This window comes from Primulina eburnea, chromosome 2, assembly GCF_022965805.1.
Source record: "Primulina eburnea isolate SZY01 chromosome 2, ASM2296580v1, whole genome shotgun sequence".
Lineage (NCBI taxonomy): Eukaryota > Viridiplantae > Streptophyta > Magnoliopsida > Lamiales > Gesneriaceae > Primulina > Primulina eburnea.
The window spans coordinates 43,620,652-43,634,731 of NC_133102.1; the positions used below are offsets into that span (position 1 = coordinate 43,620,652).

Genomic DNA, 14,080 nt, shown 5'->3' on the forward strand with positions numbered 1-14,080 from the left:
TTATTTTTCAAATAATTAAATTGTGTGAGTACATAAACCATATGAGATGGTTACTAGTCTATTAATAAAGTTCATATATCCATATGCTATCGATTGAGTCGTTTGTGTACCAAAAAATTATACTCGATAATATTATATAATATACAGTAATAACTAATAATCAGTGTTTTAAAAAATGTCGTGTAGGCAAGGTGTTGGCGCGATCGCCCGCAACTTCGATTTTCGGAAAGGCTGTCTCTTTAAGCCTGTTAAAAAATCACAAAAACTCCAGTGAGACAATCTCACGTGTATTATTGATCTTTTTCAAGAATAAAAATCCGTAATATTATCTTAAAAAGTATGAGTAGTTTAAATAGACGAACGTTTGATTTATAATCATGAGTACGATTTTTTCTACTAATAACTTATTAGACGAGCCTCTCATATAAAATTTATCCGATGTGGTTTACCTACATGGTTGATACGGGTTGCCAACTCTTACGAGGATAAGAAAATTAATAATAAGAAAATTATGGTAAAGGATTCGATGTATCACATCAAGCAACGAAACGTGCGGCGCACTTAATGTAAGGGCTGATATCTCGTGCGTACACGCGCCGCCGTTGTGAACGGCCGAGGAATCCCTGAGTGGGAAAGTTCGAGTACCATTTCAACGATGGAGACAAGCCTTTCTTTGCCGTACAGCGTGGGAAAATCCCGCAGGTAATAAAATCAACCACGAAAGGCAAACAGCCCTTTACACATTTGACATTTCCCATTTATATATTTGAATCTTCCGTGTATATCTCTAATTCTTCTTAATTGTCTCCAGTTTCACATCTCCAGACAAAAAAATATTTCAACAAGTAGAATTCGGCAGGAATTAAAATTTTGAATAAATGCCAGCTGACCCTTTGATCCATTCTTTTTCAAGTATGGAAAATTTTATTTTCTTCTTCTGACTTTTGAACTTTTGTATTATTGAGCTGATGGAGATGAAGAACAGAGCTTTCTACTGTGCAATTTTTGCGTTGTTGAGTGGTTGTGTAGTGTTTGCAGGCGACATTATTCATCAAGATGATGTCGCTCCGGCGAGGCCTGGTTGTGATAACGACTTTGTTCTGGTAAAAATCCTTTGTTTTTTTCTTATTCTTGATGTTAAAGATATATATTTTTTGTCCTGGTCTTGGCACCGGTAGAACGGGGGTGTACACTTGAGATTTCTTTTGTTCACCCATTTATAATCTTTCACATTTGTATCTTTTGAATAGTTATCCTTTATCGTTTTGGGTCATATCTTTTTGTCTCTCTGTAGTTGGGGAAGTTAATACTTGGAATATTATGCATCTTTTCGTTGCTTTTTGCTTTTGTCTTGTACTGTTTGCTTATTAATCAGGTCCCATGTAATAGTTGTCTGCTCAATTCGATAGATTTCACATCGGTACATCGATGTGGTTCTATTTCGTGTCTTTTACACCTTATGTAACAAAACGAGGATGCAATTTTCAAAGGGACGTAAATTTTGCTGTACAGTGGGTCATAGGTGCAGCAGCATTCTAAGTTTCTATCATACCACATGTTTAATTGTTGTTTCTTCACACTGTTATATATAACGGAGCATTCTCTTGTTATGATGCTGAAGTTTTGACTGGAGACATCTCCATATTTCATAGCTTTTGCTCCATTCATTGATCGATTATTTACAAACAACGTAACTGAGTTAAAATATCAATCCCTTCTAACTTCCATTTATATTTGTAACCTGAATAGGTTAAAGTACCATTGTGGATTAATGGTAAAGAAGTGGCAGGGTTTGTGGGTGTAGGAGCCCGATTTGGCCCCACCTTGGAATCAAAAGAGAAGCGGGCAAACCTTACTCGAATCACTCTTGCAGATCCTCTTGATTGTTGTCGTGGACCTAAGAACAAGGTTTATCCTTTTGAATTGGAAGTTTTGAGTCATAATATTTCTCCTCATATTTCAGCCCTTTGCTATTGTGTAGATTACAGGTGATGTAATATTGGCGCATCGGGGAAATTGCAGCTTTGTTACCAAAGCAGACAATGCAGAAGCTGCCGGAGCTTCAGCTTTACTTATAATAAACAATCGGACAGGTTTATTTTCTTTATCAGCCTCATTGGTTGTGATTTTCTAAATTGGAGTCTAGTAGCAGCCTCTCTGTAACTACAGCATATTTGATATTAAACTTCCATAGGCTCGATACAATTGTGTGAATTATATTTGACTATGTATGAATGTAGTTGTTTTGTTTTCTCGTGATTAGATTACTACAGTTTCTTGTGGGAAACTTTTTAGAAGTCATGATTACTCTTCTCATCTTTGAACCTGATGTCCCAGTAAAACAACTATGTATGCTCCAGCTGATACGCCCCTACATCAAAATTAATATGCTCCATTATGATCTGACTGCTAAATTCTTCAGAGCTCTTCAAGATGGTTTGTAAGGCAAACGAAACCAATGTAAATATTCGCATTCCAGTTGTCATACTCACATCAGATGCTGGTGCAACCTTGATACAGAGTATGAGGGATAACTCAAATGGTAATTAGGTTTTCCGTTTAGCAGTTTAAATTATTATCGTTTTAGGGTTTGTGCCTGTGAGGTATTTTCATAGCATTGCACTTCAAAGATTGCATTTGTCTTAGTTTCCATTCAGATGTACTCTCCAAAACGACCAGTGGTTGATGTTGCTGAGGTGTTCCTCTGGCTAATGGCTGTTGGTACAATATTATGTGCGTCTTATTGGTCTGCGTGGACTGCAAAACAAGCAGCTATTGAGCAGGAGAAGCTCTTGAAGGTAGCGCATTCTCATTTGAAGTTAGTACTCTTCTTCGTGGTAAAATATAGACGTGGCTGATTGTGTAAACATTCTCATGCAACTAACATTTTATACTGATCTGGCAGGATGGTTCTGATGAATACCTCAACAATGAGGCACATAGTTCCAGTGGTGTCATGGACATCAACATTGCATCAGCAATTTTGTTCGTTGTGATTGCTTCCTCGTTCTTAATCATGCTCTACAAGCTGATGTCCTATGTGTTCATTGAGATTCTGGTGGTTGTATTTTGCATTGGTGGCATGGAGGTATTATAATCTTTCACAACATACTGGTTCTTTTCAGGGTTCATGTGTCAGTAGATAGGTATTTGCATTAATAGAGGATCGTGATTTAAAGGTATGTGCATATTTTCAACGAAACTTGGGAAAAAATGTTTAAAGTTCTGTAGAATGTAGGACATAATCAGACCATCCGAGTTCTTTAAAGGATTTACAAATTAAAAGAAAGGGTTTGGCAATTCAATATAGGATGTTTTCACCAAAACTTTTAATGCCGTATGATATAGTGAGGAAGCCTTAAGATGCTATGTATGAGTTTTGATCATGATTAGTGGTTTGTTTCGAAGAAGTAATTCATCGTGTTTTTATAAATAAACTCATGTTGTTTTATGTATTGAATATATTCACTAGTGTCAGATAAATGAAGGGTGCATTCATTTGCATGCAAAAATATTTGCTGTTTTACTGAATACTGGTTTCTTTGTCTTGTGGTGCTTACAGGGTTTGCAAACTTGTCTGGTGACTCTGTTATCATGGTATGTACTGTGTTTTTCCTCAACTTATGCTTATTGCACTTCATGGGATTTGATTTGATGCTTTGGCTTTTGGAACACTGGACTTACAACGATTCAATATAGTTTCAGATGGTTTGAACGTGCTGCCGAATCATATATAAAAGTACCTTTTCTGGGAGCCATATCTTATCTTACACTCGCTGTTTCTCCTTCGTGCATAGCATTTGCTGTTCTATGGGCAGTTTTCCGACGGATCTCCTTCGCTTGGATTGGTCAAGATATACTTGTACGAGTGCAGTTTCTTTTCTTCTTTGCTTTTTAGTTTAGCTTCCATTTTCATTGCATTTTCCTATGGAAACATAAGAAGCACGTGTTTCAGTTATGTTCCTGACTTGTTTTCCTCTGAAACAGGGCATTACCTTGATTATTACTGTTCTCCAAATAATACGAGTTCCAAATCTTAAGGTAATAACCAAGATTCGAATTCTTTTAGGGTGCGCTTGTATCGAGGGATTTGAAGCAGTGAATTTCAAATCTATTTGATTGCTTAAATAAATTTATTATGAGTGAATTTCAAATCCACCAATTTGTTAATTTACGTAGAAGTACTGGTAATTGTTATGGATTTGACGAGTACATTTCAAACACATTCTTCAAATCCCTCCAAATCAAATCTTTCTATCCAAGTGCAACCATAGATCAATGAAGTAGTTCACACTGCGGATAAACATAATGTGTTGTCGAACGTTTCCATGTCATATTCAGGTGGGTACGGTTCTACTGAGCTGTGCATTTTTGTATGATATTTTTTGGGTCTTCGTTTCCCAATGGTTGTTCCATAAGAGCATCATGATAGTGGTGAGCACGAATTTCGTTTGTTGAAACTTATAAAGCATACATGATTTTTTATGGGATAAAACTAAAGTTTGTTGCTGGGTCTCATAGGTAGCTCGTGGTGATGGAAGTGGAGAAGATGGTATCCCAATGTTACTAAAAATCCCTCGAATGTTTGATCCTTGGGGCGGATACAGTATCATTGGATTCGGAGATATTATCTTACCAGGACTAGTAATAGCATTTGCCTTGAGGTTTGAGCTCAATGGCTGTCATGTCCTCCACATGATTGTTAGATTATTAGTGCTTCTTGTTCTACGACCCTTAGTTCCAATAGCTGAGCTCCAAGATGAATTCCTGTCTCCATTGTACTCTTTTAAGAAACAAAGTCTCAGTTACATACATATTACTCAATTCATGATAATAACTTTATGTCAACTTTATTTAAGCAAATCGTGGTTGTATTAAAGTTCGATGTTCACATCTGTGAATTCCTCATAGTGTTTCTTAACTACCAAGATTACACGTGCTGAAATATTTCGATTAATTTTTGTAACCCCTCGTGGGCCTTAAATATTCACATTTCACCAAGTCTGTTAATTTTTCCTATGCATCCTTGCAGATATGATTGGCTGTCCAGGAAAAGTCTAAAAGATGGATACTTTCTCTGGGCGATGATTGCTTATGGTTTAGGTATGGTTATAATCATATTTATAGTTTATTTGAAACAAGAATTCCACTAATGACAAGGATTTGTAATCCAATACGTACTTTTCTGGTATAAGCAGCACATGTCCTAATCCACTCTTTGTTTTCTACTCGATTCAAAGATATATCAAAATTGAATGATGAGGAATTTCGAATGTGAACACAGGTAGAATGGCCTAACCTGTATGACACCCTCGTGTCCTTTCTCTTTTTTGGTTCGAAATTGAAACACAACGAACTTAGGGGGGTCGATTGAATCTATCCTGAAAAAATGATCGACTCTTTACTTTGGAGAACTTGAACATCATACATATTGCTGAGGAAATACTCTTGCGTTGCGGATGTGTTTCATTTGATTCACACAAATTTTGTCGGAAAATAATTGCTTGTGGCACTCATTTCTCAGAGCTTTACTTTCGACATTTCAATCTTATGATCGTAGGGCTTCTCATCACTTATGTGGCTTTAAACTTGATGGATGGACATGGACAACCGGCTTTGCTTTACATCGTCCCTTTCACACTAGGTAGGTAACAATGAAAATGATGGCAAACCTCATTACAAGGAAAACGAGTAGAGTACATGACACCTCTTCTGATAGATTTTTATCAAATCATCAGCTATAACTTCAAATATACCTTTGTAATGGTGTAGATTCACATCCATTTTTTGTGATGGTTTCAGGCACATTCATAGCATTGGCCAAGAAGAGAGGCGATTTGAATCATCTTTGGAACCGAGGGGATCCGGAAAGAATATGTCCACACGTTCAACTTCAACCAGATGATCGATGATTACTTCAAATTTAAATTCAATGCGGTTGATATAATGATCAACACAGTACCCCGTGTTTATATTTTGTTACATGTGTTTCATCTCCTGTTTCATATATATGTAGATGAATAGTGAAACATGTTAACGTGTATATGTATATGTACATATGTATGAAACAGTAGATGAAACATCAATTGGATCAGAGGAAGTTAGACAGTGATTAGTATTTGTTGGTTCTAGTGGTAAAGGAAATTAATTTCTTTTGAACGACATCTTGAATTCGAGACTTGTAAACGGAGACATATACTGAGGGACGAGAAATTGGTCCAACTCGATTCGATACTGCATAAAAAATTTTGGCCTCTGTATTAAAAGATGTGAGCTTGGTTATTTTCCCAAGTATGGGGACCGAATGAGATTGTGGGGTTTGATTGATTCACACTTTTTTTTCGATTTCTTTTTCTAAAACTGTAGCTTAAATTATTTTGGCACACACGTTGTACACTGATTAACTCAATGATCACCACATATACCGAAGGGAAAGGTGAAGTACAGGTATGATTCCCTTATCTTTATGAGGTTAAGTAATATGATGCATTTGGAAAACCAAGCTGAGAATTAACATTTCACAAAATTTAACTTTAACGATTTATAATGACTCTTACTGAAAGGTCGAAGAAGTTTATCGCTCATTGAAACCTGAAAAAGCTTCTTGACGTTAAAGTTACACGATCTTTTGTTTGTATATACAATATAACACTCATTGGCACAAACGGAAAACATACTTATTTTCTGTGAAGATGGACGAACTCAATTCAAAACATCAAAATTTTAATCTCTCGGAATGAGGAAACTTCTCTGAACTTCAATCTTTTTTGTAACGTGCTCCAGATCTGAGGAGTCCTGTGGGTATGCAGATCATGCATGACTTCTTCGGATATGGGATTCGAGTTGGAGAACCATTGATCCTCCTTTATCTTGAAGTGCCCGGGCACCATAACAGACACAACTTGTACAAAAAAGTGACCAAAATATATTTTGGCCAGATTTTGCTTCGAAGTTAGAAGGTGTACCTGGATGATCATCGCGGGAACCGATCTAGGCCTGGAAAGGGGTAGGAAAAAACCATTATAAGAAGCGAATTTTTGGTGCTCTGGCAGAGATTCGGACAGATTTAAGATGGTTATGGTGGGTTTAGTACAAATTGGGTTCCAGTTATAGCACTCTCCACGGGTGCACACAGCTTCGTAGCAGATGCTAGAACAGGGAATTATTGTATATATATGTATATGCATATTTATATACACACACAGTATTTTGCCGCACACCAGATAAATATAGTTCATATTGGGAAATCAAGGTAGAACACAAAGGGCAGATTCAGAAGAAAAAAAAACATTATCAGACTTACTGGTGAATCTTCTCAAGGAACCATTTCCATTAATTGCCAATGGTAACGGTATTCTCTCTTGACCCAGAGATAAAATTTGTTGCATTCTTTCTGGCCAATCCGAATTTAACCTTCTAGCAAAGTCTTCGACCTCCCTGATCAATGAAGGTCATAATTCTTATATACATAACAAAAATGAAGTGTAGAATAAGTAGTAAAACAACTTTCTTCTAAATGGCAACAACTATACGTTTGGTCAGTGCATGACTTTTTTTTACCGGGAAGGTAAGAATTGCATAGGAAGAAAAAAACTTGCATAAGTGTTGCATAGGAAGCAAAAGATCCCCAAGAGCGACTCTAGGAAGAAAAGAATTTAACCTTCTACCAAAGTCTCCTTTTTCTTTCATAGCTATACTCAAGATATGGCAACCAATATACCAACTATGATTTACTTCCAAACTCCATCACAGAGATATGCTAAACAATCAACACGAGTATTGCATGGGAAGAAAAAAAACTATAGATAGCAGTGTTCAGCAGGACTCTGATGTAACTATTTGTTTTTAAAATATTTAAGATTTGAAAACCAACACTTCTTTCATAACATTTGAAACGTGCTAAAAAAGTTATATATCTCACCTATCAATTTTTTCCTTTAATGCAGGGTCAATGTCATCATCTATATCACAATCATCAAACTCAATGTCAGGTGAAGATCTATCTTCTTCAATGTCCCGCAGTTTTGTTGCATTAAAACGGGTAGGCAGCGAATCACTATGAGTCATCGGATTTCTGCATGCAGAATTAAGCTCATGTGAATCCTGCAATATAAGAAACTGTCAATCTAAAAATGAAAGTGAATTCATCAGCATGCTTGCTGTGTGGTGCAAGTGCATACTGGAGAAAGCAAAAAAAAAAAGTAATTACTTCTATTACTAACTCTCATGAATCATAACTAAATAAAGAACCCATGATGCAGCTAATTCAAGAAAGTAAAATCGATGCAAACCGTGTCATTCACATCCGCAGCATTGCTAGTAAAAGAAGTGCTGCTTGAAGTCCTGGTGCAGTTTACAGAAGCAGATTTTTGAAGTTCTTTTCTCCTACGATTCTTCTTTTTATGTTTGGAATTTCTAGAACCCTTACAATCTGCAAAGCTTGTATGTATAAGAGTCCCTTCAAAATGATAGCGTAGGGACAAAAAAGAGGGAAGTATGAAAAGAAAATGATGCATGGTCTGAAATGTAAACAACAGTTACTTCTCACAGCTAAGGCATACAAAAGCAAAATAAAATCAACAAGATGCAGGGAACACAGACCAATACAAAGATAATTCATAAAAATTTGTAAACACAACAAATATAGACACAAGGAGTAACAAATCCACTAAATTAGCACCACAAAGTAAAACACAAAATAACACAGAAGAAACTGAAGATTAAAAATCATGAAAAATGAACTTCAATGATAGGCAAATTGGTTGAACGGGTACGTGGTCAATTTGCCCTTAGAGTTCTCTTCAAACTGGATAATTAAGGAATGATAAATCTATCGGGTAATACAACCCATTTCTAAATACTAACAAAAAGAACTGGGTAGCTTATAGAACATTGATGGAACATGGGTAGAGTTGCAATACAAACAACCACCTAGATTTTTTTATTACAGCAGTCAGCGCTAGCTATGGCACTCTGGAACACAGGCAAACTGCTTGTGTTAATTGTGAATCATTTTTAATACATATATTTACATACAAAAGTTACCAAACTATACACATCCTACAAACCAAAATACAATTACTCTGGAAACAGTGATTAATTATATCCGACTTCAAAATCTTAATCAATAATACAGGGAGCCACATATAGCTTTTTTGTTCATATCTAGGACAACAGACATCAACCCAACTTATTCAGGAATTGTGAAACTTAAAGGCATCAATTGATGCAGAAAGAAATAAAGCCGATGATAACTACCTTCACTGTCTCCATTAATGAATGACAATAGATCATCAACTGAACGCTCATCTGCATGCTCCTCTTCTACCTCGACATTCTACAGAAAAACATTCAAACCCATTTACTAAGTCGCAGCTCGAATACTTCAAAGAAGCTTATTCTATTTGGATATCTCCATTCAAAAGCACGCAAATTTTAAAAAAGCAATAAGTTAGCAACAATAATCCACAATGTAAGGTCGTTATCACCTTTAGTCTCTCCTCCCTTTCTTTTAATTCTTTTCTCTTTCTAGCATACAATCTATTCAATAGCCGAATCCTTGGATCATCCATGGTGTTTTTTATAGGCTCCAACTTCTCTTCCTAACCAATGCAACAAGTTTATATAAGACTGCGAACATGTACACAACACATATATTCTCCCCAAGGAAGCAACCGGAAATTAAGATTGTAACTGCTTGAAATGAAAAGACACCTCAGTGAGATCGTCGGGAAGATGAAATATCTCGCGTATCTGTTCAGGACTCTTCCCTTCAATCACCCGTGCAAGTGCTCGGCTGGTGAGGTCAACCAGAGGTTTTAATTGCAGGCTGTCAGCTGCAGATGTCAACTCGCACAGCCTTTTAGTATCCATTCGAACAAACTTCTCGTCAAAGGACTTCCTCTCCTGCATCAAAGAAGAAGAAATCACGAACTTATTTCCCTGCGCCTGATGATACGAACACCTAAAAGACTTTCCTCCGTAAATCAAGTAAAATATAAAAATTAGCAAGAGTGTAAGGTACTCAAACATGTGGTAACCTTATTAGAGTGGCCTGGTACTTGATGAAAGTGGCAATAGTCAAGTATTAAGCTCAGCATGCCAGGATTAACCCGTGAAGGAAGAGAAATGGGATAATTCTTAGAAGATCCCATGCCTGAGTGGATTTCATGACAAATGAATGGACAAAGCATGGCAACCTCTTGCTCCACTTGCTGTATCGAATCATCAGAAGTTCGAAGCCACACACAAGCCTTCAGCATCTGCTAGGCACCAATAAGTAATCAAAATAAGCAAAAATTAGAAATTAACAGGAGACAGCATAACCATAATGTAACTAAGGTTTCGCAATAAAGTAACTTGACTAATCATTTCCTCCAATGAATGAGAAATGCAATGAAGGTAAAGACATTTTATATTACCATGCATAAACACAAAAGAAAAGGTAAATCAAATAAATGTATTCGAAATGTGAGAACAAAGAAACATCAGATGAGCGAAAAAAGACATGTAAAACATACCTCGGGTTTGACTATTTCACTATCAGCCTCTGTCATTGAAATGAAAACAATTTAAAGCCCACAAAAATACTCACGGGTATATTCCTGCGTCAAAATGAAGGGCATTAAACAACAGCCATTTATCCACCATTACTAGAGGAAAGATTGGCTGGCATTGGCATTCATCTAAAAACATAATCTCATGATATCCTTTACAAATAAACTAATGATAGAAGAGCCAAAATAAAAGGATAAAAAAATTATCACATTATTGAGTAGCGAAACTTGTCATTCATCAATACAAAATTAATCTAATAGTTTTATACAGTCGAAAATATCCAACTCCTTGATAAAGATACCAGATTCTGATAAAAAGCTATTAGAAGATAAAGGAGTTCCCAACTATTAAACGAATTTAGTAAAAGTACTCATTGTGAATAAAAAAATTCTTAATAAACGATGGGATGAAACAAATTTCCAGAGTGACATGAGCGTGAAGGCACACATACACAAAAATTCCATGTTCAGATGCAAAACCCAATCCCCATACACTTCTAGCAACCAATGCCTAGGTCTTCCACGTTATTGAGATTACCATAAATTACCAGGTACAAAACTGATTACACACTACTGTACCCAAAATATCTTACAGCCCAAGATCCAGGTAAACTCTGAAAATAGTAGATTTCATCCGGTCAAGTGTTGTACCTGAGATTTCGGGAGCTTGAGTCGAATTTAAAGAGTGGGGATCCTCAAATCACATGTAATCATTTTTTCATTAATAAGAGTTTTTCAAATGCTTTGGTGTCAATGATTTCTAATTATATTTTAAAAAATAAATTCTACATATTATAACTATAAATTATATGACTTGAAAATTTGGAATGCATTTGGATATTAGTTTCTACATAAATATATATGTTTCATTTGTATTATTTTAGCATCCATTTAATTGATGAAATTAGATTATTGATAGCAGAAGTAACCAATTAGTGCATCATGCCTTGAACAACAAAGTTATACATTTTTAAAGCAGCTATTAATTTCCCAATCAAATACAAACGAAAAGTCGAAATACGTGAAAAATAATTATTTGTTGGGAGCAGAATCTAGAACTCAACATAGACAACGTTGAAATTTGCAAACAAGAAGATTCCTTAGGGAATTCTTAATAAAAAAATTTAAAAATTAAAAGTAAAATATAATTATTAAATTCAATCACCTCAATCACAGTTTACTGTGAGATCAAAATCAAATTAAAGGAGACAATGAACGATGAATTTTCTTTGTATAGCTAGACGATGAAATTGAAAGAGACAATGAACAACAAAATCTTTTTATCTTTAAAATTGTTGAGCTTAGCGGGATAAATAATTCTTTTGGATTTTCATTGACGCTAACTGAATGAAATATCATTACCAACTATACAATTTTTTTGAGATCCCCGGTCTGAGGCGGCCGTCTTTTTAGTCTCACCTCAGTTATGTGTTACGGACCTATGGCCAACCTCAACAACAATACCAGTCTTCCATACTTAACACATACTTAACACATCCAAGCAGGCTTGAATCAATAACAATATTGCTTCACTAATAAGAAACTAGAAATTAAAGAATTAAATCCCAAATTCCAACTAATCACATAAAGTCAACCAGTCTATAAAGCTAAAGAATCCCTCAAAAGCCCATGGAAGAACCCTCTAAATGATGCAAACGAAAATGCAAACCCCTATAGCAGTATTATATTGTTTTCCCTTTTGCTGACATGAGCCATATAACAAATCTTGAGACCAACTATGTCAATCTCACTCATAGTTGTCAAAGGCGAGCGCCTCTCGCCTTGAGGCGAAAGGCACCACCAGGCGTGGGCGTTGCGCCTGGGGCCGTCCCAGGCGCAACGGTTCACAAAGGCTCGCCCAGGCGCACACCTGGGCGAGCCTTGGAAAGGCTACGGCGCGCCTGAGTTGCTTTTTTTAAAAAAACAAATTCAGTAACAGAGAAGTTGCATTCTGAAAATGCAACTTCTCAATTTTTTTTTAATAGTAACTTAAATGTAAAAGCCCAAACCAACCCCAAATGTAACTTCTGAGGATGATTGAAGAATTTTAATTATGTTACTTATTGTTATGAACTTATTAATTATTTGTTGTTTTGTGTGACATTGTGACTTAATTATTTCATATTTTAATATATTATTATAAGATAAATATATTTTTTTTAAAAATTAATAATTAGCGCCTTGCTTCAGTAAGGCGCACGCGTCGCCTTGCGCATCAGGCTCCAGAGACCTTGTGTGCCTCGGTGCGCCTTGCGCCCTTGACAACTATGATCCCACTATTTTCAAAACATCAACGAAACATAGATTTCAAACAATCAAACCCTAATAAATAAAACAAAAGATGAGGCGAACAAAGAAAGAAAAAGAGGAAGCCAACAAATCTTACTCTGAATCAGATTCAAGCCATCATTACCAACTACGACATTACGAAAAGCCCCCATCCCCAGTAATTACTCGACATCCCACCTCCCTCAAAAAAACTTCGAATTCATCGACAAACCCAACAAAATAAGCTTGAAAAGGAGGATGAATCAATCTACCCAAACCAAGACCCCTCATTTATAGTAATAAAGGTCAAAATGAGTCTACTATCAGTTAAATCCAGACAAATATCTCACCCAAACAAGCAGAAAATCCAACCAATAATTTGAAATGTATAAAAAAAACAGAAATACAGTACACCCATGTACCTGATGAAAGAAAAATTACGCTGGACGTGTGGAATAACGGCTGTTCTGCAAAAAAAAATTACAGAAAAACGCAAATAAGGATTGAAAGGTGGCAGATTAAAATCGACTAAAACAGTAATCTTTCTAGGTTTCATGGTGAAATATACATTGTTCAGTTTATCTGTGTAAATGGGTTAGATGAGGATTTCAAGATTTTATCTATCTACCTACCGACTCTGATTCTTCCTTCCTCTTGGAGATGTGAGGGAGGGGAGCATCGTCGCGGCCTACGCCTTTAGAGGTCGCATTTGCTTCACGCGACTTCAGACTAACAAAATGTGATTCCAATAGGTTTTACGCAGGCTATAGTTTTTGTTCGTTTTTCAAAATTTTCAAATTTAGTGTTTTGTGCTCTCGAGTTCGGATAACAACATTTTAAGTGTCGACTGTGTTGGTACTTTATGAGGTGCAAATGACATCGACTTTTAAGGTTGTGGCAGTCACTTTGCAACCATCTCTGAGATTACAACGGTATGTAAAATCGAGGTTATAGTCTTATTCAATGTCTTTAAGACGATTTTTGTCTCACACGATGTTGATGGTATATGACGAACGTTTCTCAAAATACAACGATTTTCGTTTTGTAATATGAGCACTTCAAATTACAAAATCGGGTGATTCTGTAAATATTTTTAAAACTTTTTCGTATGAAAAATGAAAAAAATAAATACAATATAAACTTGACGAAAATATCAATATTTTTTAGTTTGTCATTGTATAACATTATTCTATTATGATATAGAGTATATATAATGTTTCAATAGTTGGAGGGACCTTCCTGCAAATAATTGTGTC

At 35.9% G+C, this 14,080-nt stretch overlaps 2 protein-coding genes across 4 annotated transcripts; one reads left to right on the top strand and one right to left on the bottom strand.

Moving 5' to 3' along the window:
• Nucleotides 1–485: 485 nt before the first annotated feature.
• LOC140823434 (signal peptide peptidase-like 4) lies at nucleotides 486–6,106 on the top strand. Of its 2 annotated transcripts, XM_073184781.1 has the most exons (14): nucleotides 486–1,103; nucleotides 1,750–1,908; nucleotides 1,982–2,093; nucleotides 2,423–2,542; nucleotides 2,647–2,798; nucleotides 2,906–3,088; nucleotides 3,563–3,597; nucleotides 3,700–3,862; nucleotides 3,988–4,041; nucleotides 4,342–4,434; nucleotides 4,522–4,664; nucleotides 5,033–5,103; nucleotides 5,561–5,644; nucleotides 5,803–6,106. In XM_073184781.1, exons 1-14 carry the CDS (start codon nucleotides 969–971, stop codon nucleotides 5,910–5,912), a joined length of 1,614 nt encoding a protein of 537 aa, XP_073040882.1. In that variant the 5' UTR covers nucleotides 486–968; the 3' UTR covers nucleotides 5,913–6,106. The 2 variants fall into 2 exon arrangements, with proteins under 2 accessions (XP_073040882.1, XP_073040883.1); XM_073184782.1 differs by lacking the exons at nucleotides 486–1,103; nucleotides 1,750–1,908 and having other exon boundaries at nucleotides 2,338–2,542.
• A 451-nt stretch (nucleotides 6,107–6,557) lies between these two features.
• LOC140823444 (SKP1-like protein 21) lies at nucleotides 6,558–13,454 on the bottom strand. Of its 2 annotated transcripts, XM_073184800.1 has the most exons (10): nucleotides 13,247–13,454; nucleotides 10,521–10,604; nucleotides 10,041–10,262; nucleotides 9,715–9,906; nucleotides 9,489–9,602; nucleotides 9,259–9,337; nucleotides 8,292–8,431; nucleotides 7,922–8,103; nucleotides 7,304–7,437; nucleotides 6,558–6,996 (listed from the first exon to the last, which is right to left on the bottom strand). In XM_073184800.1, exons 2-10 carry the CDS (start codon nucleotides 10,554–10,556, stop codon nucleotides 6,974–6,976), a joined length of 1,122 nt encoding a protein of 373 aa, XP_073040901.1. In that variant the 5' UTR covers nucleotides 10,557–10,604; nucleotides 13,247–13,454; the 3' UTR covers nucleotides 6,558–6,973. The 2 variants fall into 2 exon arrangements, with proteins under 2 accessions (XP_073040901.1, XP_073040900.1); XM_073184799.1 differs by lacking the exon at nucleotides 13,247–13,454 and having other exon boundaries at nucleotides 10,041–10,265.
• Between the last annotated feature and the right edge of the window lie 626 nt (nucleotides 13,455–14,080).